A 27,953-nucleotide genomic window follows, 5' to 3' on the forward strand; every position below is an offset into this window, starting at 1 on the left:
TGTCTTTGCGCGTTCAGGGAAATGGCGAAAAACGTCGAAGGTTCATCAGATAATACTGTTTTTTTGCTCCTTTTCTGTTCTTCCTGGTTTATATGATACAAATTGACATTCTATTCATCAGCCTGCAGTGACAATCTATGGGGAAAATCATGTACTGTGAAGTGTTCTTCGAGCAATCCCGGCTGCCCCGAACGACTATTTTCACCACCAGACCCTGTCGGGATGTCGTGTATCATAGGATATGGGGGAAACAGGTGCCAAACAGGTATGCTTTCGTATGACCAAGGAGACATCACCTATATCTCCTTGATATGACCATGTAGGTCAATATCTTCTTGTTATATAACCACAACATTATTTCGAACTTTCATGGCATAACCGAATACATATATACCAGAATGGCTCATTAGTATATGGCGGTGGGCACAATGTATCTATTTTAGTATTGAACAGTATAAACATTCTTCTTCAGTTAAAATCAGCAACTGCATACTTTTCTCAGTATTGCACATCAAACTTTAGAATCTTTTAGATGAACAGGAACAGACTAAAACGCATAACATGTGAACAAGGGCAGTAAAGGGCAGACAGTTTTAAAGGACTATTAGATGTATGGAATAATGTTTGCAGGTGTAATATACGCTAAAGTACGTAAGACGTTTTTTAACATCAATGTTAACAGCAAACAGTAGCAACATTTTCAAATTAGGAAGAATTCTAAGTATAGGCTAATATACGATCAAAATTGTACTCAATCCATTAAGTAACAAACAGATTAAAAAAACAATAATACATAAAAATGTAATAAAAAACAAGTATAAATGAAATGTTCCGTTACTTTCATTTACAACACCCCGGAATTCTAGCATGGTCCTCTGAATACATGTACATTCACATTGTGTTTTTGAATCGTATATCCTGGCATTTGATGCAGAGGTTACAATTAAATGGGAGAAGTTAATGCAATTTTACCCTTACTCTAAGGACCATTTATGCGTATATTTCATTGTGAACCTATGGAAACTCCCATGGTAAAAGGAATAAGTAGACAATCAATTTGAGTGGTTAAAGCAGTGCCATATTATCGATGGCAAAAGTTGCGTGACTATATCTACGTGGCATATTCACTTTAATTCACTTCAGAATTTATACCATTATTTGCTTTGATAAAACGAAAATTACAGTTAAGCATGATGGCTAGCTTTTTGCTTTTCGCCTTTAAATATAGCTTCATCATGTTCAGATAACATTGTAAGGCGCGGGGGGGGGGGGGGGTGATACAGGAAATCATAACTTCTATAATGCAGTCCGATATCATCGATTCATATCTCTTGTAATTTCATCATGCTTGATTTATAATGTACATACTAATTCTTGTTAATAATTGTGTTAATTTGCTTGCTGGAAAACCCAAGAAACAGGGGCCGCGTAACGGGGATGGGGGGGGGGGGGAATACGTTAGGCTTCAGCCCCCACTTTATTGAAAAAAAGGTATGCAAAAACGTAAAAATTATCATCTTATTGTGAGTTTGTACATGGTCAGCCCCCTTTCAAAACCGTTCCACGGCCCCTGAAAAATACATGTAGAATCATGCTCAGATTCACATGTACGAACAATCGTTCAAAAAGTCCCCAAATAATCTTCTTTCTTAAAAGCGTGCTCTGGTGACCGATTTGGCGCTGGTTGTGAACTTGCATGTAACTGCAAAACTTCCTGTGACCGTATTAATGGATGCCCCGCAGGACAGTGTTTAGATAACTACGAAGGTACATATTGTCAAGGTAAGTCAGACCTCATTTAAAGGATACTCCAATAGGGTAGTTAAACCATGGACCCATATGGCTAAACCTACGGTCATCAATTAGTCCAGTCGAACGCATTGTTCGTACGAATTGTGGAGCTCGTAGAAACTCTTAGATGGGCATAAATGTAGATTCTGGCCTTATTAACAACGACTCAAGACCTTGAGAAACGAAGCGATTTTTTGATTATACAATGGCTCTAAAATTCATACCTTTTCGTAAGCATACCTTTTGAGATATTTTGACATCTTGCAATTTCTGTTGTCGCAAGAAGGTCTTTTGGGCAATTCACGACTGTCCTAAGAAGTCATCCATAAGAACAATTTACTTGATAGTTATATATACCAACGCACTACGAATACCTTGCTAACGCTTTACTTATGCCAAGAGTCGTTTATAAGAGCGCCGTACGAATCTCCGCTCGTAAAGGTGGTCATATGGATGCCGTTAGAGCCATCAAAGAACAACTTGAAGCGACCTAATAATTATCTTAAGAAATGGAAAGCTTCTAGAATTGATTTTCAAGTCCCCCAAAATATTGCATAGTTCTTATAATGTTCTTGCGACGTTTGTGAGGTCACCCTACGAATATAGGACCGGCGTAGAACGTTAAATTTTTAGACAAGACCATCGACCAATCTACCAACATGCGATCTACGAAAGGTCTGCGAATGTTGGTTTCGTTTGGCCTACTTCATGTTCTTGACAAGATCTTTGGAAGTGGTTTAAAAATTCGTAACCGTTCTTAAAGGTCAAGTCCACCTCAGAAAAAATATGTTGATTTGAATCAATAGAGAAAAATCAGACAAGCACAATGCTGAAAATCAAAATCGAATGTAAAATAAGAAAGTTATGACATTTCAAAGTTTCGCTAATTTTTAACAAAATACATGTAGTTATATGAACGAGCCAGTTACATCCAAATGAGAGAGTCGATTATGTCACTTACTCACTATTTCTTTTGTTTTTTATTGTTCGAATTATACAATATTTCAATTTTTTACGAATTTTACAATTTGGACCTCCTTGCCTGAAGCACAGAATGTTGAAATAATGGAATTCCACGTGTTCAGGGAGGAATGTTCATTTCACATGACAATGACGAGAAAATCAAAATATTGTATATTTCATATGATAAAATACAAAAGAAATAGTGAGTGATTGATGTCATCAGGTCCCTCATTTGCAAACCGACCGAGATGTGCATATAATTGTTTTGTGAAATGAGGCGAAGCTTTAAAATGTCATAACTGTCTTATTTTACATTCGATTTTGATGAAATTTTCAGTGTTATGCTTATTGAATTTTTCTTTTTTTAATTCAAATCAAGTCTGTGTTGGGATGGACTTGTCCTTTAATGACATTTTTGACGCGTATGCTTTAACGGTAACTATATTCCAGCATCATCTTCCTTTGGTAATTGATACCAAGAAAAAGGACTGGTGTATTTATTAAAAGGTGTTCTTAATATAAGTGGAGTCAATTCTTATGTCCATTGATTGACATAACATGACAGTACTTGGCTCTTTTGTAGCACATGTCACATACAACATATTCCATGTCCCCATGTTCCAAGATGTAGAAAGGATATAATATAGGATATTTATATTGCGCACACATCCAACTTGTTAGGTGCTCAAGGCGCTCCTATATTACCCGGCTAAGCTAGGCGTTCATAGCGCACACAGCTTATTAAGGAATTACTTCCTACCGATACCCATTTACCTCACCTGGGTTGAGTGCAGCACATTGTGGATCAGTTTCTTGCTGAAGGAAATTACGCCATGGCTGGGATTCGAACCCACAGCCCTCTGTTTCAAAGTCCGAAGACTAATCCACTGGGCCACAACGCTCCACGTTATAAAATATAAAGTAAGAATAAAATAGCTTACAAACAGGCAGAACATGCACGTGCAACATTTGCTTCCTATTCATGAGAAAGTACTTGTTTTTTAATAAGAAGCCCCAAATCGCTAGCAAAGGACCGTGTTGTGATTAGATTTAGCTGTAGAGAATAATTAAAAAAGGCCCAACACTTTAATTTCCTTTGCTTTTCAAAGAGTCTGATGGCATCGAAAATATTATATTGTTTTTGAGAAGATAAAGGGCTCATTCGTAAAACGTAGCAAGAGAAACTAATGTAAAATTCCAGCTAGTGAAAAGATGGTCACTAAAATGGTAGAACTGATCCCGAAGGTTAACTGCTACGTGAGCGCGTCTGCGCCTATTGGCAGTAGGGAGTTTCGTCCTGGAATCTGGACAAACGACACATATGAATGTTTTGTTGGCTCCGAAACTTACGATGAGACTGATTTTCCGGTTCACCAATGTTCAACAAAGACTCATAGCTCTTCATTGTCATTTGACTGGAATTTTCAATATGTTTGATGAATTCTTGGATCTGTCATGTGTCTCGGAAGCGAACATTTTCTAATTCCAATGTCCCACCATTGGTTCAGAAGAAACCATTAAATGTCCATGGTCGGACACGAAACTGCTCTCCTAACCGCTACTCCAATTGACATGATTGACTTTACATATTAAAAAAAGATATAACATCATACTTCTCACATTCAGTTCCAATGTATTTCTTCTTTGATTTTCTATAGCTTTGAGATCGAATCTTGCGTGTCCAGATGGCTATTTTGGTACTTTGTGTAAGTATCCATGTCACTGCGAAGGAGGGGTGAACTGTGAAAGAACCAGCGGTCAATGTCTCGATGGAGTCGCGTGCGCCGAGGGATGGGCAGGTTCGGATTGTCAGCAAGGTAAGATTGCCTGGGAAATATTTAGGGAAGAAAGAAAGAGGCAGATAGACTGAGTGGGCGGGAGAGGCCGGGAGAGAGTGGCCGACTGACCTCCGGCAACCCCCCATGATACTGATATTGGTAATCTAAATTAGAAGGCTCAATTAGAACATGATCAGTTGATAGGCTATCATGTTGAGTGTTCACTAAACCCCAAATATCTATCCACTACATTTTATGATTCATAAATAAATTCTGTCCGGTTCAAATTACAGCCCTTCCACGACTGCTTCGATCACCCTGGGTGTTTGATGTCACCAATGATTCAGTCCTCCTCGTATGGAATGCGTGGACGGACGGCTACGACTACGGTAACGGCCCTGTTGATTCCTACCAGGTTGAGTACACGTGGACCGACGACACAGGAATCACTGGAGGATCCGAGACACCTATGATAATCGAAGGAGATAGTACAGCTGAGATCACTGGTCTTTTCGGTTTCAGGAACTACAGTTTGTACGTCAGAGTTAGAAGCGAAGTCGAGGGTCAGGTCATTGCAGGTGTGACTAGTGGTCCAATCAGTGCCAGAACTGACTGTGGAGGTAGGCCGAATACTATAAATGCTTTGTGAGTCTCCATGAACATGTGATAAACTGAATATCCTATTCGATTTACGAGCCATTTATAATCACGTTAGCCAGATATATTTTTGATTTTTCAAAATGTACTTTGTCATTAGGTTACATGTTTTAAGAACATCAAAATTCGTAATTTTCACTTTTACTCAGATTTTAATGTCCATAGTGGTAAATGCATCTTCAAATGTGCATTGTTTTAAAAATCCATACCCACCATCAAAAGAGCTGCCGTATTTTGGCAGAAGTTGTGAATTTGAAGGCGGTTAAGCTACCTGAATTTTCATATAACTAGCAAGGCAAATTTTAACTCTCAGGAAATAAATCATAATGAAAAAATGAAATAAAGAATGAAAACTAAAAATTCATGGAAACTTATTCATGACATTTATTTTTCAATTGTTACGTCAGCTCCACTACTGGAACCGACCATTCTTTCAACAATCGTCAATGGAAAAGACAGCGTCACTGTGGAATGGGAGGTAAGTTGTGAATTGGCTCATGAATCATTCTATTAACTTAAAACCATACCATTATCGGATGTCTTGATAGCATTTTCGTTATATTCATTATCATAGGTAAGACCGGTAAGAAATGAATGGGCTCATACACAACCATATTAGAGTCACTTGTCCCCAGACTATTGGGCCCATGAAATGCTTTGATCTGATGCTGGATACGCGCCCAACATCTATACTTTTCCAAACAATTAAAGCACAAACGACAGCACCCACATATAACTTTTGACCATTCTATTTCATGCAGGTCCCCGAAACCCCTTCATCATCATGGCTTCAATGTGATTCAACGATCTTTGGCTACAACCTTACCTATTGGCCGAAGGAAGATCCAACTAACTCTACAACTATTCCAGTGGATAGCAGTGGTGACGTAGTTGTTCAAACAGTTAAAAAGCTGGATAGCTGCACGGAGTACAGGTTCTCCGTGGTCATAGTTAATTCAATAAATTTAGCCGGGCCTGCGAATTGGACATCAGCGGTGACTGAAAACATACGTAAGTGGCATCAAAACAAAACAATAGTAATGAGAATCCTATAACTGTGTAATCAGGAGGAATAATCGAGCAAAAAAAAAAACCCGTGACCGTCCAGTTGCCTTATTGCCGAGCTGACTGATGTTTGCATCCGACTAAGTCATGTATGTACGGAGTAATAACATTAATTAATGATTTCAGATATATATTTATTAAGTTCACGGATTCAACGTTGAAAGGTGGCGAGCACTCAGGGAAGCGATCACATATAGGACACCAGAGACTCTACCGTCATACTGGCTTGCATCTGACAACTAGAGTCGACATTCCACGAAATCGAATAATCCATTTAAATTGTAACGGTCTCATCCATGCTCTGATACAGTGCAGTTTGCCACTATTCATTTGATTAAATTATGTCAATGTCTGATGATATTGATAAAAGAAAGGAATGCAGTACGAAAGAGAAAGGCCAGAAGGGCATTTGCGAATAGATTGAATGTGCAAATCGTCCCATCCCTTCTTAGTATCTTGTTTATGTTAAGGTGTTGATAGTAATGCACATATATCCAACTACGTCAGTCTGAAACACTGCTACCATGGCTACAGCTTAAACTAACTTTTGATTCGCTGAGATGTGGTTTACGGTACACCATGTGGAGTGTCATAGAAACAGTACATGCCACCATGCAAACCTTCAAACAACATCTAACTTTTGATTCCTGATAACCTGTTATTATACATTTCCTTTGTTATTGTGCTACATGTTAAGTTGCATACACATGTATTTCATGATTATCCACAAGCAATTTTCTAGCGGATCATTTTTCCAAATTGGATTCTGTACGTCTTTCCAAAAGGGATTCTGTACAGATTAAACTAATTTTTATTCCTGATAACCCGTTATTATACATTTTCTTTGTTATTGTGTTACATGTTAAGTTGCACACACATGTATTTTATGATTATCCACAAGCAATTTTCTAGCGGATCATCTTTCCAAATTGGATTCTGTACGTCTTCGTAGCCAACCACTTCAAATTTTTCAATGACTTAAATTCCTCAAGACTTCATTCCCTTTTTCACTTATCACATAACCTCACCTTCCTTGTTCAATACGCAGAAGTGGCAATGTGACTACAGATTCTCTTACGATATCATTCCATCATCATCATTGTTCAAATCTCATTAGTCGCTAGAAGGTGTCGGTTAGACTTCAAATCCTTACACGAAAACCTCCCTACTTCGTTATTCCTATGAGTGGAAAGAGGCGATCGACGTGACTGAACATTCCCTTGTCATGCTTAGGAATGAATTTCTTCATCATTCCTCCCATATCAACCATTGGATAGTGCCGACACAAATTTCCTATTGCCTTTTGTTTCTTCTTCAATCCTAATAGCTCCTCAACCGAAGTGTCAATGGGAATTTGAATTCCTGAACACATTACTTCCATCTATATCTCCTTAATCAGCAGGAAGAACCAATGTGACTATACTCCCTGATCATGCTAATAATAGCTCCTCCAACCGATGCGTCTTAAAGTCACCAACACATTGCCTCCATCTTCATTTGCTCACATATCCTTGATCATTGAAAAGGTCCGGTATAGCCTCAACTTCTCCAATGAATCCCATTTTTTTTTTATTGACAACAGCTCCACAACCAGTGAAAAGTGCCGATGCGATTTCAAATTCGTCCAATCATCTGATGATCACATGGTCAGAGCCATTTAGCAAATGCGGTGCTCCAATGTACAACGTATCACGTAGGCTTCTCCTCCTTGATCAGTGCGACGATTCATTTGCTGATACAGTAACATGGGAGCTTAGGAACGATTCAAACATTGAATATGATGACCTGCTGCCGTACTCCACCTACGAATTTACAGTCCTGGCTACCATACAAGACTACGAAGCAGAATCGGTGTACGTGATAACACATAACTCAACCGAGTCTAGTAAGTTAAAAAACCCCAACCTACTCTCGCTTGGAAAATTGTCGCCATATAATAAATTACCAGATTGTTTTGTTTTTAATCTCTTCTCGCCCAAGCATCAGTCCACTAAATAATATTGACCCACTTTCAGTTTGGCTCCATGACATTTGATCCGGCGACAATTGCTCCGATGGAAAAGCTGCACGTCAAGCCAAATGTAAAACATTACCTCCAAAACTAAATAAACCCCAATTTTTATCTGAGCATTATTCTGAACCAACAACTCTATTAAAATCCTAACTCTAATAACCCTATGCCCTCTTGAGATATTAAGACAGGGGCAAATGCCGCAGGAACAAATGTCGTGCCACCCTCAGTTTACCCCTTGCTTCAGTCTCCACATGTTCTCTCAATCAGACAAAAGACAAGACACATTTCAGGCTTACTACTTAGAGATGGGTGACCGTTAATGGTGGCACTAGCGGGAAAGGGGTTGGTTTCCTAACTGCTCTTTAAACTTGCAAGTGATAAATAACACAGATGGAAGAAATGATAACGTCTATGGAAGAGAGATGGCTATGCTCTTTATGTCCATTCAAAATTGATATCAACTTATCATTTGGGGACCCCCCTTTATCATGTTTATCTAAGAGAATACCGGAACTACATATGTCTCGTCTTGGTCTCGGATGCAAATCCGTTGATCTTGGTCTCTATCTTTAAGGGCAATATTGACCTTCCGTGACAACGATGCGAAAGTTCCGACATTATAATTCAGTCGAGTATACATGTACATGTATATTATGTAATTTGTACCATAAAGGAGCTTCTATGAAGTTCGTTGGTTGGTGGTAACGGAGTGAGACTGTTCATATAAGAAAATAAAATGATGACGACGATTAATTTACACGATGAATCAATTCAGGCATTTCAGGAGTATGTATGGTAACAACGAATATATGATGTATTGTCATGATTGTGTATGAATATTTGGTGTCTCTATCGTTTCTGTGTCAAAGTATCAATGTCCCTCCGGACTAGCTGATTCCAGATACAAGTGTGTTAGGTGCCATTGTCACTGTCGCGAACCCAACACTGCCAGTTGACAAAAACAAAATACATGTAATTGACTCCATAAACATAAGTCTCTACTATTCTGTCACTCCAAATCTAGTTTAAATATTTGCACCTGCATTTAATACAGTTGGTATATCACACAGATCACAATATTAATAATAAAAATAAAGCAGTTCTTGTATAGTGCATATCACATTATGTTATAACGTCCCTATGCGCTTCCAAAGGACCTGGATATCATTACCCTGGATTTAGGCCCGCAGCCTGTTACAGCGCGGTGGCATTTTTAAGGAATAAATTCATTCCTAGTACTAATTCACCTCTTCTGAGCTGAGTGCAGCACAATGTGGATGAATTTCTTGAGGGAAATTACGCCATGGCTGGGATTCGAACCCACGACCCTCTGTTTCAAAGTCAGAAGACTAATCCACTGAGCAACAACGCTCCACGTAAATATTTCCATATATTTCCATTACCGTTTCCATCAGATTCTACAGCGGCTCCCGAAGATTTTAGTGTGGACACAGCAGTGAAGGGAGAATTGGAATATCGTTGGAACAGTCCTCCATGTGGAGATCGTAGAGGGGCCGTAAGTTATGACTACGCATTCCAAGAAGAGGGAGGGGGTGACTCGCGGACTGGAAACCTTATGGCGACAAGTAAACTCTTTGATGGTCTAAAACATTACGTGACATATGACTTTGAGGTCTGTCCAAGGACAACAGTGGGAAAGGGTCCCTGCATCTTCAATCAAACACGAACGCTTCCGAGTGGTAAGAGTTAAGATTGTCATTCATCGTCATCATTATCAAAAATTGTCATCACCATCATTATGAAAAATAACAAGAAAATGAAAATCAATATTTTAGAATTGAAATACTATACTCCGAAAATTTGCTTTGCCCGATTGACCGTTGGCCCGGCAGCCACAGGGCATCACCACATCGACGAGGTCCAATCCCTTTAATCCGTGAATGCCAAACATGGGAGCAGCAACTTCCATCTTTTAACGTATTTTGGTCTGACGTAGCCGGGGTTTGAACTCCCGACCTCCCGGTTGTGGGACGGACGCTCTACCAACTGAGCCAACACACCGGTCTATCATCATCATTATCATCATCCTCATCATATCCATGTTCACCCAAAAGTGCCAAATGTGCCTGTATTTTGCTGATGCAATCCACTTTGTGCCAGTGAACATTCTGAGCTCATTGCCTCATCTCAAATTTTTACTATCCCAATATATATTTGGTTAGCGCTAAAATAATTGATGTAGCACAATTTGTCCATTTTTGTTCCTACTATTATTATCATCATTTTCATTTTAAACTATCCTCATCAGTCATTTTCACATTATTATCATTACTATTAAAATAAGTGTCATTATAACATTGTTATTTCATTTATGTTTAAGTAATGGACAGGATCTGATATGAAAACTACTATTTTTATATGTTGTCTACTGGTACTCACCAACTGTCTGACTTCTGATCCAAAAAGGCACACTTGAATTGATTCACGCAGTCCAATATGGAAGCTAGCGATTGTGGTTGTTATAAGCGATTTGGTCCGTTGAGGGCGTACAACGAATCGCGACTAGAGCTCTAGTTGATGACCGAATCGCGGAAGATATTAATCACTGCGAAAGTGAAGTCCAAAGTTATTGCACAATTCCCAACACAGTTAACAGAAAACTTGTCGCGTTATCTTGTCCGCGAAAAAGAAGAAAATGAATTTGAAGCTCTTCTATGGCACAAAGAAAAATGCGAATATAATCCACAGGTATGTCCACAGATGAACTCAGAAATGCAGAACGATATAACTCCAATATATAAAATTCCAAGTGTATAAATCCAGTTATGGGTGTATATAAAATCCAAGAATTGTTTAATTGTAAAACCACGAGGTTTAGCGACTTTTTTCAATAAAAGCGTGACCATGAAGTTGACTCCTCGAGATCAAAAGAAGAAGTGAGGCAAAACCGTTTCCACAGAAAAGGCTCCGAGATAAGCCACGCCTTGAACTGAAATGATTGGCTGAATAAAAGTGTGTTGACCATAAACAAAAGCTTTCATTCGTTGATGGATTGTAAACAAAACTTGATTGGCTGTTCAGAAGTCTACAAGGCAAGGAGCTTTGGAATGCGTGTAAATGTCAAAAAGTATTACAAAACAGGAAATGCTCGTACGCTTACAATTATGTGAAAACACGTAATTTACAAAAGTGAATGGACTTTATAGAAAATGAATTTCTGTATAATTTGAAGAAAATGTGAAGTTGCTGCAAGAATATATATTGTACGTTTCAGAGCCGTTATTCACAATACGGCTATTATTCTGAAAATAAAACCCCAAATTACCCTAGAATAAACAAGATTTTATTCCACTCTTCAATCTAATGCTAGGTTTCATCTTATTCTATATTCAAGGAAAAGTAAATGGAATAATGATATCATATTCCTCTAATTTCGCAACTCATTTTTAATACAATGCTTTTTTTCCTGAAGGATTCAAATAATGTTTACTTGATGAATGAGCTGACAACTGGAATCATATACAACTGCGGTCTAAGTAAATCTAGGGTTAAATAATTGTATGGTTTATCATTCGAATTTGTGATCGATCAGATCTAAACAACAATACTGTATATCGGCCATTATTCATAATTATCATATTGACATAGCTCGAAAATGTAGATAATAAGCTTTGAATATAAATCAAATGAAACCTGAGTGGCTTAAAGTTTCAAAGATGGGAAACACTTCCCTTGGAAGTGTAATTATTTTTTTATCAGTATTTGTTATTCATTTTTATTTACTTTTTCATTATCAGTAAGAAATTATCATCATTACTTTTTTTTATTGTTATCATTCATTGTTGGTGTTATCGTCATCTTTATTGATTTGATTATTGCTATTATCATATTCAAGAAATTACTATTATAATATTGTCAATTCATTATTAATATATTATATTAATCTGCAATATCACCATCATCATGAATACCACGATTATTATCAAATATATATCATCAATCAATATTGTTAAATATTGCAGAACCAACTCCAATTCTCGGTTTCGATAGCGAAGATGGCTCTACAAATCAGACATACATTGCCATCTCGTGGGAGAAGCCTCAGTTAATGAATGGTGTATTTGTAAGGTACGACATCCAGAAGAATGATGAGGATATCATCAAGATCGAGGACGAGGAAGACCGAAGCTACTCGTTTTCGGATCTGGAACCAGACACAGAATATTCCATCAGGGTAGGTTGGATTCTAAGTCAGTGGCAGATCGGGGGGGGGGGGGGGGGGCGGGGGCATCTGGCGTGTTCCCCCTATTTTAGAGCCATAATATTTTTTTAATGTAAATATGACGTTCTTACACAAGTGTGTCCCCTTTTGAAAGTCACATCATATTGGAATTTGTCGTTCATACACAAGTGAAGAACTTTTATTTTTTGCATGTTAAATACTAAGTGGACGAGCTGACCTTTATTTTGGGTTGAAACTTTGTTGTTGTTTTTTTTGCTTGTCAAATTTTCCTCGGGGAAAATTTGACAATAGTAATATTTGATAACTCTGAGTCGGAACTGAATTTTCAAGCAAGATTTCACCAACAGAGGACAAAATTGCTGATGTGGTTTACGGGACACCATGTGGAGTGTTACAGAAACAGTGGATAGAAGAAGAGAAGAAGTTGATAGGCGAGAAAGTGGAAATTTGAGAGTAGAGTATTCTTTCTTGAAAATAGTCCTGAAAAGGACTGTAAACCAGAGGGAATGTTGAGTGAGAACTGCTTGAGTAGTAGAGCTGATGAGGAGATGCTGGCTTGAGTCGGCGAGTAGAGATGATGAGTAGTAGAGAGACTCGACGTTTCGGACAGGTTAATTGTCCGTCTTCAGGAGTGAGTGTTCGCTCGGCGTGCGGCGGTACTTGGACAAAATGCCTAATACACGATAAAGTGCATAAACCCGATGGCCCAGTAATCTGAACTCGTATTTAAATCAAACCCTGGTATAAATTTGTGGTTTAACTATGGAGAGCCAATATTGGCACATATTAACACATCCATTTTATTAACTCGTTTGACACTCAAATCGTTCATATTTGTGAATAATAAATTCATAAATCTATGAATAATAAGTATGAATAAGATTATTGCCTCCACCATTGAGGAATCTGGAAAAAGCACAATAAACATAAGAAAATACAACTTTTGACACTTTTGACTTCCCATAACTTTAGTACAGTGTCTAAGTCTAAGTGTCATGGTCTAAGTTAAACTAGACTTCAGAATACGGGCCAATGTGTATAAAGTTCCAGAAAGAGATTCTAATAAAACAATGACAAATAGTGAAATAGAACAGTGTTTGAGAATGATACACACACACACACCCTCACATGATTTTACATAATCTTAGGTAACCTTATGGAAAATATCTAAGAGGAAATGTTGCTGTTGAAGTAATGATAGCAACAGCCAATAGCTGTTGTAAAAATTAATGATAAAAATGACATTAGTAATTACAATGTTATTAATTATAATAATGATATTGATATTAATGAATATGTATGATGCGAACGATGATTATCACCATCTTCATTCAGAAGTAGTTTTTTCTGCGTGAAATCTCAGTTATTTCGAAATTGCGGTTGTTGGTGTCCATTAAAAACTTATCAGACATAAATACATATCCTATCTTTATCATGCAGGTACGGGCTGTGAGCAATGGAGGACCTGGTCTTTGGGATTCAATAAATGTTAGAACGACACCAATACCTGGTAAGATAATAGATAAATATATTAAAACATGAATGATTCAATTCATCTGAATATACAAAATAAATTTAAACTAAATAATACACAAAAACTAATCATACACTGTAGGATTCCCAAGTAAAGGCAAACTTGCTTGTTGAAATATGGGAATCAACCAAAATTAACAACGTTGTTAAAAAGAAAAGAAGCAAACAAGTTATTTTCCTTTTTTCTAAACAAGCAAAACCGTCACTATTGTCTTTTCTCAATTACATGTAGCTGCAATTTTAGGATGGGGTTTAATTTAATACACCTGATGATAAGTCAAATCATGAAAGGCATCAGCCCATGTTTCAGTATCCTTAACATGCAAAAGCTATATTTCACTACAAATCAAAATTTGTATGCATGTGTCGTCTTTTAAAAAAAAATTAAGGAAGATAATGATTATTATTATAGATAGAGTAAAGTTTACAGAGCGAAATGCTGAAAATTTCATAGAAATCTGATAAAAATCAAGGAAGTTATATTTTTTTTTTAATTTAACAAGTATTTTATGAAAACAGTTGCACGCACGTCGTCATAAATATATAGGCCTACTAGGTGGGCTGATGATGTCACATTCCCACTTTCCTTCTCATTTTCTTTACTTCTTGGAGGAATAAATTCCATTAACCCTAAAAAGACTGGGGGGGGGGGCTGATTCAGCCCCCCTCGACATTTTTCGCGATAAATCCACCGCGCGAAATTTTTTGACAGCGTGGCTCGCTGACTTTTTACTTTCAAGTCTCGTGCAACTTTTGAGACCAAAATTGTGACCCCCGGGTACACGCTTCCAAAATTACGCAATATTTCGTAAGTGCATGCAGACCCAAAATTACTCAAAAACGTGAATTTGTGTACAAATCCGAGGCAAATAGTGTTCTTAGCCAAAATTCATAAATGTATCATTATTTTTCCTTTTACTGCTTAAAATCAATTATTTTTATATTGTTTATGGTCAAAATAAAGTCCCCGATAATTTCCATTGAAAAAACAATAAAAAACAAAAAGTCGAAAAACATAGAAATACATAAGAAATTTAGAAAACAATAGAATACATAAGAAAATAAATGTGATTTTGATTTTTTTTTAAAATCAATTTGATCAAATGCCTATCTAAAGTATGTGAAACAAAAATTAGCATGTCAGGGGCATTATTTTATTAATTAGAGCAAACTTATGATTTTACGCATGAATTAGCATAATTAATGAGACATGAGATTTTTTGCAGAATTTGATGTTATAGTTTTGTAGATAATGCCATGGGTAACGCGTGTGCCAATTTTCGTCGCGATCGCGCGATCGGCAGCCGAGATCATAAGGGGGGGGGGGGGGGGTGTTGCACCCACAAATGTAATAACGCCCACAAATGTAATAACGCCCACAAATGTAATAACACTTTACCCACAAATGTAATAACGCCCACAAATGTAATAACACTTTACCCACAAATGTAATAATTTCACCCACAAATGTAATAATGCACTTTACCCACAAATGTAATAATTTTTGATCGCCCACAAATGTAATAATGACTTTACCCACAAATGTAATAAATTTGAAGGGATTTTTGGCAAATCCGTTCTGAACTAAAATCGTATAGTAATGCGTTCATATAGCACAAAAGTGCAAAGTCTCTTTTCCTGACCCGGTTAATTAACAAATTATAATATAAATCCAAAGTCTTTATTCCAGACCCGGTTGTTTCAAAAGTTATAATATAAATCCAAAGTCTTTATTCCAGACCCGGTTGTTTCAAAAATAATAATACGAGCTAAAAGTCTTTATTCCAGACCCGGTTGTTTCAAAAATTATAATATAAGTACAAAGTTTTTATGCCAGACCCGGTTGTTTAAAAAATAATCATATGAGCCTAAAGTCTTTATTCCAGACCCGATTGTTTCAAAAATGATAATATAAGTCCAAAGTCTTTTTCCAGACCTTGTTGTTTCAAAAATAATAATATAAGTCCAAAGTCTTTATTCCAGACCCGGTTGTTTAAAAAATTATAATATAAGTACAAAGTCTTTATTCCAGACCCGATTGTTTAAAAAATAATCATATGAGCCTAAATTCTTTATTCCAGACCCGATCGTTTCAAAAATGATAATGTAAGTCCAAAGTCTTTTCACCAGACCCGGTTGTTTTAAAAATTATAATATAAATCCAAAGTCTTTTTCCAGACCCTGTTGTTTCAAAAATTATAACATAAATCCAAAGCCTTTATTCCAGACCCGATTGTTTCAAAAATGATAATATAAGTCCAAAGTCTTTTCTCCAGACCCGGTTGTTTAAAAAATTATAATATAAGTCCAAAGTCTTTATTCCAGACCCGGTTGTTTAAAAAATAATAATATAAGTCCAAAGTCTTTATTCCAGACCCGGTTGTTTAAAAAATTATAATATAAGTACAAAGTCTTTATTCCAGACCCGATTGTTTAAAAAATAATCATATGAGCCTAAATTCTTTATTCCAGACCCGATCGTTTCAAAAATGATAATGTAAGTCCAAAGTCTTTTCACCAGACCCGGTTGTTTTAAAAATTATAATATAAATCCAAAGTCTTTTTCCAGACCCTGTTGTTTCAAAAATTATAACATAAATCCAAAGCCTTTATTCCAGACCCGATTGTTTCAAAAATGATAATATAAGTCCAAAGTCTTTTCTCCAGACCCGGTTGTTTAAAAAATTATAATATAAATCCAAAGTCTTTTTCCAGACCTTGTTGTTTAAAAAATTATAATATAAATCCAAAGTCTTTTTCCAGACCTTGTTGTTTCAAAAATAATAATATAAGTCCAAAGTCTTTATTCCAGACCCGATCGTTTCAAATATTATGAAGTCCAAACTAAGATACGATAATGATGTTCCGGTGGAATAAAAATGAGAATCGAGCCTAGTCTTCTCTCCAGACCCAGTTAATTAAAACTGGTGGAATCAAAGTCTTTGTTGTTGTTTTAAATTATACTGAATGTATTGTGAATATACGCGCTATGAGTAAATTGAGAATCAAGCATAGTCTTTTCTCCAGACTTGGATATTTAAAACTAAAAACTAAAACCCTAGTAATGCCTTCATATAGCACAAAAGTCCAGTCTTTTTCCAGACGCAGTAGTTTCAAAAATTATAATGTAAGTCCAAAGTCTTTTTTCCAGACCTAGTTATTTCAAAAATTATAATATAAGTCCAAACTAAGATACCATAATGATATTCCAGTGGAAGAAAAGAAAATCGAGCTTAGCCTTTTCTCCAAACCCTGTTATTCAAAAATTGTAAATAACAATACAACAACAACAAAAACCGTATAAAGACCCCATAATCTTATTAATGCTGGATAACATGGACATATAGCGTAGTCTTTCAGCCAGACCAAGTCATTTGTTTTTCAAAATAAGGCTAAGAGTAAAAATATAAATAACTCCAAATCTAATACCAAGCAATCCTTGAACCTAAGAACATGTTTTTAAAAAGAGGTTTAGAATGTTGTCTTTATTCCAGACCTAATCATTACAAAAATTACGAAAAAAAATCTTCTAACATAAGACCCTATCATATTCTCTTGGAATAACATGAGTTGTAAAACGTACTCTTTCCTCCAGACCAGGTTATCTAAGAAATGAATTAAAAAAGAAAATCAAATCTAAAACCAATTTTTAAAATTTACACCCAGTAAAAAATATGTCTGTACCCCACACCCAGATTCTTTTGTATAATAATACTAAGACCCCTACAAAACATTGTAATTATGCATTTGCAAAGAAAACGTCCATTTTCCAGACTTGGTTATTATTTAAAAATAAAATTGTCTAAAACAAATACCCAATAATCTAACTACTGTGGAATAACATGGAGATCGATTGTAGACTTTCCTCCAGACACAATTATTTCAAGAATAAAAAACAATAAAACCCAACCTCCAACAACGAATCTAAGAACCAACAATCCTCCAAATTAAGACCAAGTACAAAAGCACATGTTTAGAGCGTTGTCTCTATTCCAGACCCAGTCATTTACAAATTAATTCAAACAATCTTAAAAACATAAGACTTTGTCATATTCTTATTCCTGTTGAATAACATTATTATGCTTAGACCTTCGTCTAGACCTAGCTATTTATAAGATAAACAAATATTGAAAAAAATCAAAGCTGAGACCAATCTTTAAAATTAAACCCAGTTAAAATGCTTGGGTTTAGAGAGTTGTCTTTACCCCACATCCAGTTCTCTTAAAATACAAATTAAGCAAAAGATTAATCTAAAAACTTAGACACCAGCATCTCCCAAACTATAAAACCCTGTGATAAGGCATACCGTAAGTTGGTATACAACTTGTTTTTGTTTGATGGAAGTGAAATAAATGAAATTGAATTGAATTGAATACCACAAAAACATCAAATTAATAAAAGGTGTAAATATTAAGATCTGAATGGTACGCGCCTTAAAAACCCAAAATAACAACAACAACAACGTTATTCTACATCAATGATATTGTGGCGTCTTTGTTAATATAGTTTGTCTGTTTTTATCGTTTCTAATAATTTCCTATTTTGAAATAACTGCATGGGTCTATAGCAAAGACTACACCATATTTAAAGACTGGGCGTTGTGCGCCTGTAATCCAAGCTATGTGGGGGAAGTTACAAATTGATGCAGAGGTTCGAGGTTCGAGCCCTGGTCACGTCTTTCGGATGGTAACGTTAAAGGTCGGCCCCAGACGTAAATAATCATATCTGATTGAGACACGTCTGACAAAACTCAAACATTCACACACACACACCCACACACGTTTGCCCCCTGGAAAGATTAAACCTCAAAATGTTGATGGACCTGAATCCACCGACGGGACAGCCTAACTCCGTAACTCTGGTACGGGTGTGGGAGGGGGCTCTTCTTTCTTTGACTGTCTCTCTTTCAGTCATTTCAAATCAGTTTTTTCCTATCTTATCACTTCTTGATCACATAAATCCCCTCTCTCTCTTTACTTAACGGGTCAATATAACCCCAGAAAATATATCTTAGGCCACTGAGATTATTGGAATGTAACTAATAAAAAAAAATGCTGAATATATTACAAATGGTGCTTGGTACACTGAAAATTTAAAGTACCGAAGAACTTGTTAAAACTTTATCCCCTCTTGCTAGAATGATTTTCTTTTATATAATATGTCATAGATCGTCGATCAACAACCTTATCGTTCACGGGAAGTAATCCCCATATTGTGTGCTGATATCTTATTCCTCAGGTTTTTGTTTTATATGTATTTAAAGGTTTTGTGTTTTTTTTCATAAAAAAAGGAATGAATATACAAGAAATAATAAAAATAAACAAGTGAAATGCCTCTGACCGTCTCACCTGCATCACGCGATTCAACATAGCAGCAGTGCCGACTTTGAAAACTACTATAACTCGCACAAGATGTTAAGTGATACTTGGTTACTCTTATTTCCACGTTTTATGAACTAGACCAATACACTTACAGAGATAGGATGGTAATTCAACAAATACCCCCAATGTGGCCGAAATTCATTGACCTCACATGACCTTTGACCTTGATCATGTGACCTGAAACTTGCACAGGATATTCAGTGATACTTTATTACTCTTATGTCCAAGTTTCAAAAGTCAGATCAATAAACTTGCAAAGTTATGATGGTAATTCAACAGATACCCCATTATGGCCAAAATTCATTGACCTTTGACCTTGGTCATGTGACCTAAAATGCACACAGGATGTTCAGTGATACTTGATTACTCGTATGTCCAAGTTTTATGAACTAGACCAACATACTTTCAAAGTTATGATGGTAATTCAACAAAAAAAAATCCCAATTCGGCCAAAGTTCATTGACCCTAAATGACCTTTGACCTTGGTCATGTGACGTAAAACTCATGCAGGATGTTTAGTGATACTTGATTAACCTTATGTCCAAGTTTAATGAACTAGGTCTATATATTTTTTAAGTTATGATGATATTTCAAAATCTTAACCTCAGGTTAAGATTTTGATGTTGATTCCCCCAACATGGTCTAAGTTCATTGACCCTAAATGACCTTTGACCTTGGTCATGTGACGTGAAACTCTAATAGGATGTTAAGTAATACTTGATTAACCTTATGGCCAAGTTTCATGAACTAGGTTTATATACTTTCTAAGTTATGATGTCATTTCAAAAACTTAACCTTAGGATAAGCATAACACTGAAAATTTCATCAAAATCGGATGTAAAATAAGAAAGTTATGGCATTTTAATGTTTCGTTTCATTTCACAAAACAGTTATATGCACATCTCGGTCGGTATGCAAATGAGGAACTGATGACATCACTCACTCACTCACTATTTCTTTTGTATTTTCTTAAATGAAATATGAAATATTTTTATTTTCTCGTCATTGTCATGTGAAATGAAGTTTCATTCCTCCCTGCAACACGTGGAAATTTATTATTTTAACATTTTGTGCTTTAGGCAAGGAGATCCTAATCGTCAAATTCATAAAAATTGAAATAATGTATAATTCAAACAATGAAAACCACAAGAAAGAGTGAGTGAGTGGCATCATCGACTCTCTCATTTGGATGAAGCTGGCTCGTTCATATAACTATTTGTTAAAAATAATTAAAACTTTGAAATGTCATAACATTCTTATTTTACATCTGACTTTGATGAAATCTTCAGCATTGTGCTTGTCTGATTTTTCTCTATTGATTCAAATCAACATTTTTCTGAAGAGGTCTTTGTTTTGTTGTTGTTGTTGTGTTTTTAATGACTTTTATAACTGGGTCTGACAGAAAGACTACATTACATTTCCATGTTATTCAACATAAATAGGATCGTGGGTCTTTGTTTTTTTATAATTATTATAATTTTTGAAATAAATGGGTCTGGAAAAAAGACTTTGGACTTTTATTATAATTTTTTAATTAACCGGGTCTGGAAAAAAGATTTCACATTTTTGTGCCATATAAACATATAACTATAAAGTTTCAGCTTTTAGTTACCGGGTCTGGAGCAAAGACTATGTTTGATTTTCAATTTACCATTAGCGTCTAGAGAAAAGACTAAGCTCGATTCTCATTTTTATTCCACTGGAATATCATTAATGTATCTCATTTGGGACTAAAATTATAATTTTTGAAATAACCGGGTCTGGAAAAAAGACTTTGGATTTATATCATGATTTTTTTAAACACCCGGGTCTGGAAAAAAGATTTTGGATTCATATCATGATTTTTGAAACAACAGGGTCTGGAAAAGACTTTGGACTTGCATTATTATTTTTTAAACAACCGGGTCTAGAATAAGGTTTTGGACTTATATAATCATTTTTTAAACAATCGGGTCTGGAATAAAGACTTTTGGCTCATATGATTATTTTTCAAACAACCGGGTCTGGAATAAAGACTTTGGACTTATATTATTATTATTTAAACAACCGGGTCTGGAATAAAGACTTTTAATTTATATTATAATTTTTGAAACAACAGAGTCTGGAAAAAGACTTTGGATTTATATTATAATTTTTGAAACAACAGGGTCTGGAGAAAAGACTTTGGACTTATATTATCATTTTTGAAACAATCGGGTCTGGAATAAAGATTTTTGGATCATATGATTATTTTTTAAACAACCGGTCTGGAATAAAGACTTTGGACTTATATTATTATTTTCTAAACAACCGGGTCTGGAATAAAGACTTTTGATTTATATTATAATTTTTGAAAAAAGACTTTGGATTTATATTATAATTTTTGAAACAGCCGGGTCTGGAATAAAGACTTTGGGCTCATATTATTATTTTTGAAACAACTGGGTCTGGAAAAAAGACTTTGGGCTCATATTATTATTTTTTTAACAACCGGGTCTGGAATAAAGACTTTTGATTTATATTATAATTTTTGAAACAACAGGGTCTGGAAAAAGACTTTGGATTTATATTATAATTTTTCAAACAACCGGGTCTGGAATGAAGACTTTGGGCTCATATTATTATTTTCGAAACATCCGGGTCTGGAATAAAGACTTTGGATTTATATTATAATTTTTGAAACAACCGGGTCTGGAATAAAGACTTTGGATTTATATTATAATTTTTTTTAAACAACCGGGTCTGGAATAAAGACTTTTGATTTATATTATAACTTTTGAAACAACAGGGTCTGGAAAAAGACTTTGGATTTATATTATAATTTTTGAAACAACCGGGTCTGGAATAAAGACTTTGGGCTCATATTATTATTTTCGAAACATTCGGGTCTGGAATAAAGACTTTGGATTTATATTATAATTTTTGAAACAACCGCGTCTGGAATAAAGACTTTGGGCTCATATTATCATTTTGAAACAACCGGGTCTGGAATAAAGACTTTGGATTTATATTATAACTTTTGAAAAAACCGGGTTTGGAATAAAGACTTTGGACTTATATTATAATTTGTTAATTAACCGGGTCAGGAAATGAGACTGCACGTTTGTGCTAAATGAACGCATTACTATACGATTTTAGCTTAGAACGGATTTGCCAAAAATCCCTTCAAATTTATTACATTTGTGGGTAAAGTCATTATTACATTTGTGGGCGATCAAAAATTATTACATTTGTGGGTAAAGTGCATTATTACATTTGTGGGTGAAATTATTACATTTGTGGGTAAAGTGTTATTACATTTGTGGGCGTTATTACATTTGTGGGTAAAGTGTTATTACATTTGTGGGCGTTATTACATTTGTGGGCGATTATTACATTTGTGGGTGTAACAGGGGGGGGGGCTGAATCAGCCCCCCCAGTGTTCTCAGGCGTCGAAATAGCCCAGTCTATTTAGGGTTAAACCTTTTTTCTTATTATTGAATATAAAAGAACAAGTTGGGATATGACATCAGTTTGCACATTAAATATTAATGGAGACATGCCTAGAACTGTTTCATCGGAATAATGCGAATCTTTAAAATGACATAGTTTTGTTATTCCTTGTCCTATTTTGATCAAATTCTTAGCGTTGTGTTTGACTGTGCAAATCATTTTATATTCAATTTGGAGTACCTTATGATGCCTTGTTGTTTCTTTCAACAGAACCTGGATCTCCGGAAACGCCTATTACCACGGCAAAGAATTCCAGCTCCATCTCCATAGAGTGGCCACATATCAATAATATAGATCTAGGAATATATCAGATAACAAGTTATACCGTCAGTTATTCATCAAGCACGGGCGGTGAAAATACCGCAGATGTCAGCAATATAACAGATCCAATGGTATTCACGATCTCACCGCTGGAATCTGTAACGGAGTACTACATCAAGGTAGTCTAGTAATCTCTCTCCTTCATCTATTCTTGTGGTTAGTTCGTGCAGAAATATCGATATCGCTAATGATAAATAATAGGAATAGTGTGTGGTGGCATTACTTTTCAATAGCAAAGCTACTTGATTTTCGATATGATGACTATTCGAAACGAAAGCAGATTATTATTATTTTTTTTTTTGGGGGGGGTGTTAAAGGCATGACCCCGGATTCCAAATCAGAAAATTCTGCTAAGTAAAATCTGGTACATTAGCATAAATCGCAACTTGGTCTCAGAGAATTGGAAACATTAGAATACTTTAAACCACCAAAGTGAAGTTATTTGCAATTCATCTACATATCATGATCCCGCAATTAATTACGTCAAAATGATTACGTTGTTGTTCTTGTTGTTAGGTTTTAAACGGCGCTTTCGTTAAAAAAAAAAAAAAATATATATATATATATATATATATATATATATATATATATATATATATATATATATTTATATATATATATGCGTCATATAGTACTGTATATGATACTAAAAAATATCTTTTTCCATCCCTTGAAAAAGCTACCTTCATGATATTTGGGCAGGTTAAACATTCCACAAAACCATATCGTCTGTTATCGTCTGAATATTTCCGTTAAAGGACAAGTCTACCCCAACAAAAATTTCATTTGAATAAAAAGATAAAATTCAACAAGCATAACACTGAAAATGTCATCTAAATCGGATGTAAAATAAGAAAGTTATGGCATTTTAAAGTTTCGCTTATTTTCAACAAAATAGTTATATGAACGAGCCAGTTACATCCAAATGAGAGAGTTGATGACATCACTCACTCACTCTTTCTTTTGTATTTTATTATATGAAATATTTCTATTTTCTCGTCATTGTCATGTGAAATGAAGTTTCATTCCTCCCTGAACACGTGAAATTCCATTATTTTAACATTTTGTGCTTCATGCAAGGATGTCCTAAATCGTAAAATTGGTAAAAATTGAAATATTGTATAATTCAAACAATAAAAAACAAAAGAAACAATGAGTGAGTGACATCATCGACTCTCTCATATGGATGTGACTGGCTCGTTCATATAAATATTTCGTTGAAAATAAGCGAAACTTTGAAATGTCATAACTTTCTTATTTTACATCCGATTTTGATGAAATTTTCAGCATTGCACTTGTTTGATTTTTTTCTATTGATTCAAATCAACATTTTTCTGAGGTGGACTTGACCTTTAATCATGTTAATGGTTACTATTTCTTACCTACATGCAGGTTCGTGCTGTTAATGATGGAGGACCTGGTGGTTGGTCTGGAAGTCTGATCGAATCTACTGAGCAATTACCGAATGAAATAAATGGTACGTTTTAGTAGAATAGTCGATTTTTTTTAATCATAAGTTCCGATTTTTATTTGTTTAATGCCTTGTTCTCTTATTCATGCACTTCGTCGCATGTTTTGCAAAGTATGGTAAGCCAATTAAGGTGGGGCTGTATTAATCCTGCTCCATTTAGCCCCAATGTACATGACCATTACGTAGCTCCGATTTGTAGAGAGGGTTCGACCTTATCGACTTGCGCTAATTTTAGCAGGAAAAGAACTCCAACTTCGGAATTTGCTATGTATAGGCTGTAGTAGTGATGAAGAGTGATTGTTGTTTACAAGTCATAAGAACAGCCAGAGAGTATGCACAAACATAATCAAATTAATAATACAATTTTGCAAACAACATGAAAACGTAGTCATTTTTGACAATTCGTTATCTTTGGTTTTCCAACAGCTTTGGCCATAGGAATTGGAGTTGGCATTCCACTTCTCATCTTCTTCATTGTTTCAACAGGGTTTATCTTCTATAAGAAAAGGAGGTACGTATTGTAGAGTAAAATGGAAAAATAATTATGTATATGAAGTTTATGCTTAACGTTTGAATGTGATGATTTCCTGGTTTCTAAGAGTAGGACATTTGTCTGCGTCTGTCTATATAGTCTTGGCTCCTTTACATAAAGGTTTACAGCGATTGATCATGAAAATAATTCAATATGAAATGGAAGTACGTAAAATAGATTTCACTTGAGAAAGATGTTACGTATATCATTTTCATGCTTAACGTTTGGACGTGAGGATTTGCTGGTTCCTAAAGTAGGACATTTGTGTGCTTTTGTTTATGTAGTATGGGCTACATACAGTAACATACAGTGCGTCCCACAAATAAGGAAATCCATTTTCAGAGACAGCTTTCACAATCATTAATTCAATCATTTTTAGTATGAATTTTATATCGATGGTCAGAGTGGAATCTCATCTTTAAGTGAGTTCAAGAGCTTAACAAATAATCCACGCATGGCAGGTTACAAACAATAAATATTGAGGCCCATCAGAAACGATTTGCACAGAAACTCACGTTTTAATCTGAATCCACAGATCACTTCTGGGGAGCGTTTCATGAAAGGACTTGTCAGTCGTTTTATCCGACAGTTACTATAGTAACAGTGCTTCTCAACCAATCAGAATCCAGGAAAGTTGTCAGATCTGACAACTTGTCGGACGAAAATATTGATGAAACATCCCCAGGGATCAGCGAGAGAAACTTAACAAATAATACAAATTAACATCATACTTACATGTACATCAATAGCAATATCATAATCATTAAATTAGTCAATCGTCAAGTAAACACGTATGTCGTATCACGAATCAATCCTGTCCAATATTTTTTCGAAGACTGATTTTGACATTAAATTTTCAAACACGTCTTGCTTATATTTGCGTGAAAAGTTCGTCACATATTAGGTATCAAAATGTGGAGGAATAGTTGAATTGTACGATGTAAATGACATTATTATAGTTAATTTGCTTTTATAGAATTATAGGAAAGGTATGTTGGAGTCCCGGTTTCTTTTTTTTTCTAGGACGCACTGTATAAAGCTTCATATCGATTGATCATGAGAATAATTTTTAAGATTGATTCCTTTTATTATTGTGTGCCATCAATCGTAAAAATCAGCTGAATAATCAATTGTCAAGTATTATATTACAGGGCACATGTGAAACATAATTTTATTTCAAACAAAAATAGGAGAATATCTTCGAAAGAAATAGCATCCATTGATTTTAATGCATCTCCTTTAACTGACCAACCGACCATATTTTGTTTGTAGAATTATATTTATCCTCATGTACATATATATATATATATATATATATATATATACATAATAAACACAAGTTCACAAGGCTGACTGGAGGTTCATCAAATTTTATTTGCAACTCTGAATTTCACGCAACCTTACGTGAGGTGCGATCTTCAGGCCTTGTGAACTTGTGTTTATTATTATATCCAAAGCTCTTCCTGTGAAGGACACCGATCACTCTATTCAAGGATATAATTCCCGAAGTATATACACACACACACACACACACACATATATATATATATATAATGATATTTTCTGGTTATATTTTAAATAGGAAAATACGATATAATACAATAAATTAAAACAACACCTTATCCTTACACTATTATCGCACTTCTCCCGTAACAAACATGCAAAAATAATGGACGTTGGTCATATATAAACAAAAAGAGCATTTACGTATCTGACAATCTATATCATGATAGCATACATTTAATGTCACTTCTTCATGCCCACATACTATGAAATAGCCCAATAAGCCAGTTCGTAGTTCCTTTCTGCGCATGATCAGAGGAAGGTCATTGGTACTAAAGTGACATGAGATAAGTACCAACTTTGATGTCTTGATTATTCATATATTTTTTTGAATTGCGTTTTTCATTTACATCTACAAAAACTATTTCACAGTTTGCCAAGTACATTGTGCAACATGCTATAATATGCATTCAAATGCCTTCATAGAGTGTTCATTGAAGTACTATGCTAGGCCCGTGCTCTATTCAATTTCTTCATCCTGCTATGTAAGGCATACTTACGAAATATCTTGCTTTGAAATCTGCCTATCGTAATAAAAGATATGAAAGGTCATTTGACCAAAATCGTCAATGAAGTTACTACGCACTGGTCTATTGCTCCTGCTATCATATGGCCTGATTCGCATTGAATTCCTTTCTTGCAATATATATCTTTTTTTTATCATGAGATTATTTCTTGAAATAATTGTTTAGGGGTCCAACTTGTACAAGCATAAATTGCAAAGGCATGGATTCCCACAATATCTTACACGTTAATAACTTTCTTGCATTTTGGAACTTTTCAATTAGTTACACCACCTTAAACAATAAACGCAAACTTCTGAGCAATTACATGTAATTGTAATTAAAAGTAGTTTACTGTTGCCAACTGGTTTGTATTTGTCATGTTTGTCTGCCTTTGCATTGTTATGTAACAGGAATGCTCCACCACCGCCTTCAAAGGAATACGATCTAGAGAATGTGAATGAAAATGGTAATTTCTTCTTTTAATGTCCTTTCTATTTGAACTAAATTCAGTTTTTAAGGGAATTTAAGGGGAATCCTTTGTATTCCCCATGTATTATATCAATTAAAAATTATCTTGCATTATTACTTTTCTTAAATGGAGAAAAAATATTGATGGCAGCAAAGTTTCAGACGTTAAAAGTAAATAAAAAAAAAACAACGGAAAGAAAGAAAAAAACATGCACCTATAAAAACTCATTCTCAC

At 35.2% G+C, this 27,953-nt stretch overlaps 1 protein-coding gene across 2 annotated transcripts in view; it reads left to right on the forward strand.

Moving 5' to 3' along the window:
• Window positions 1-27,953, forward strand: part of LOC121423731 (receptor-type tyrosine-protein phosphatase kappa-like) — a 79,810-nt gene that overhangs the window by 20,364 nt on the left and 31,493 nt on the right. The window contains exons 10-23 of one of the 2 annotated variants that reach the window (XM_041619188.1): window positions 122-265; window positions 1,657-1,782; window positions 4,413-4,571; window positions 4,826-5,152; window positions 5,597-5,667; window positions 5,951-6,200; window positions 7,837-8,139; window positions 9,684-9,968; window positions 12,252-12,463; window positions 13,913-13,982; window positions 23,068-23,297; window positions 24,571-24,655; window positions 25,076-25,160; window positions 27,661-27,716. In XM_041619188.1, coding sequence (XP_041475122.1) covers window positions 122-265; window positions 1,657-1,782; window positions 4,413-4,571; window positions 4,826-5,152; window positions 5,597-5,667; window positions 5,951-6,200; window positions 7,837-8,139; window positions 9,684-9,968; window positions 12,252-12,463; window positions 13,913-13,982; window positions 23,068-23,297; window positions 24,571-24,655; window positions 25,076-25,160; window positions 27,661-27,716 — 2,403 coding nt within the window. The remainder of the gene's footprint in view (window positions 1-121; window positions 266-1,656; window positions 1,783-4,412; window positions 4,572-4,825; window positions 5,153-5,596; window positions 5,668-5,950; window positions 6,201-7,836; window positions 8,140-9,683; window positions 9,969-12,251; window positions 12,464-13,912; window positions 13,983-23,067; window positions 23,298-24,570; window positions 24,656-25,075; window positions 25,161-27,660; window positions 27,717-27,953) is intronic. The other variant, XM_041619189.1, reaches the window with a different exon arrangement.

The sequence above is a fragment of the Lytechinus variegatus genome, chromosome 11 (assembly GCF_018143015.1).
Source record: "Lytechinus variegatus isolate NC3 chromosome 11, Lvar_3.0, whole genome shotgun sequence".
Lineage (NCBI taxonomy): Eukaryota > Metazoa > Echinodermata > Echinoidea > Temnopleuroida > Toxopneustidae > Lytechinus > Lytechinus variegatus.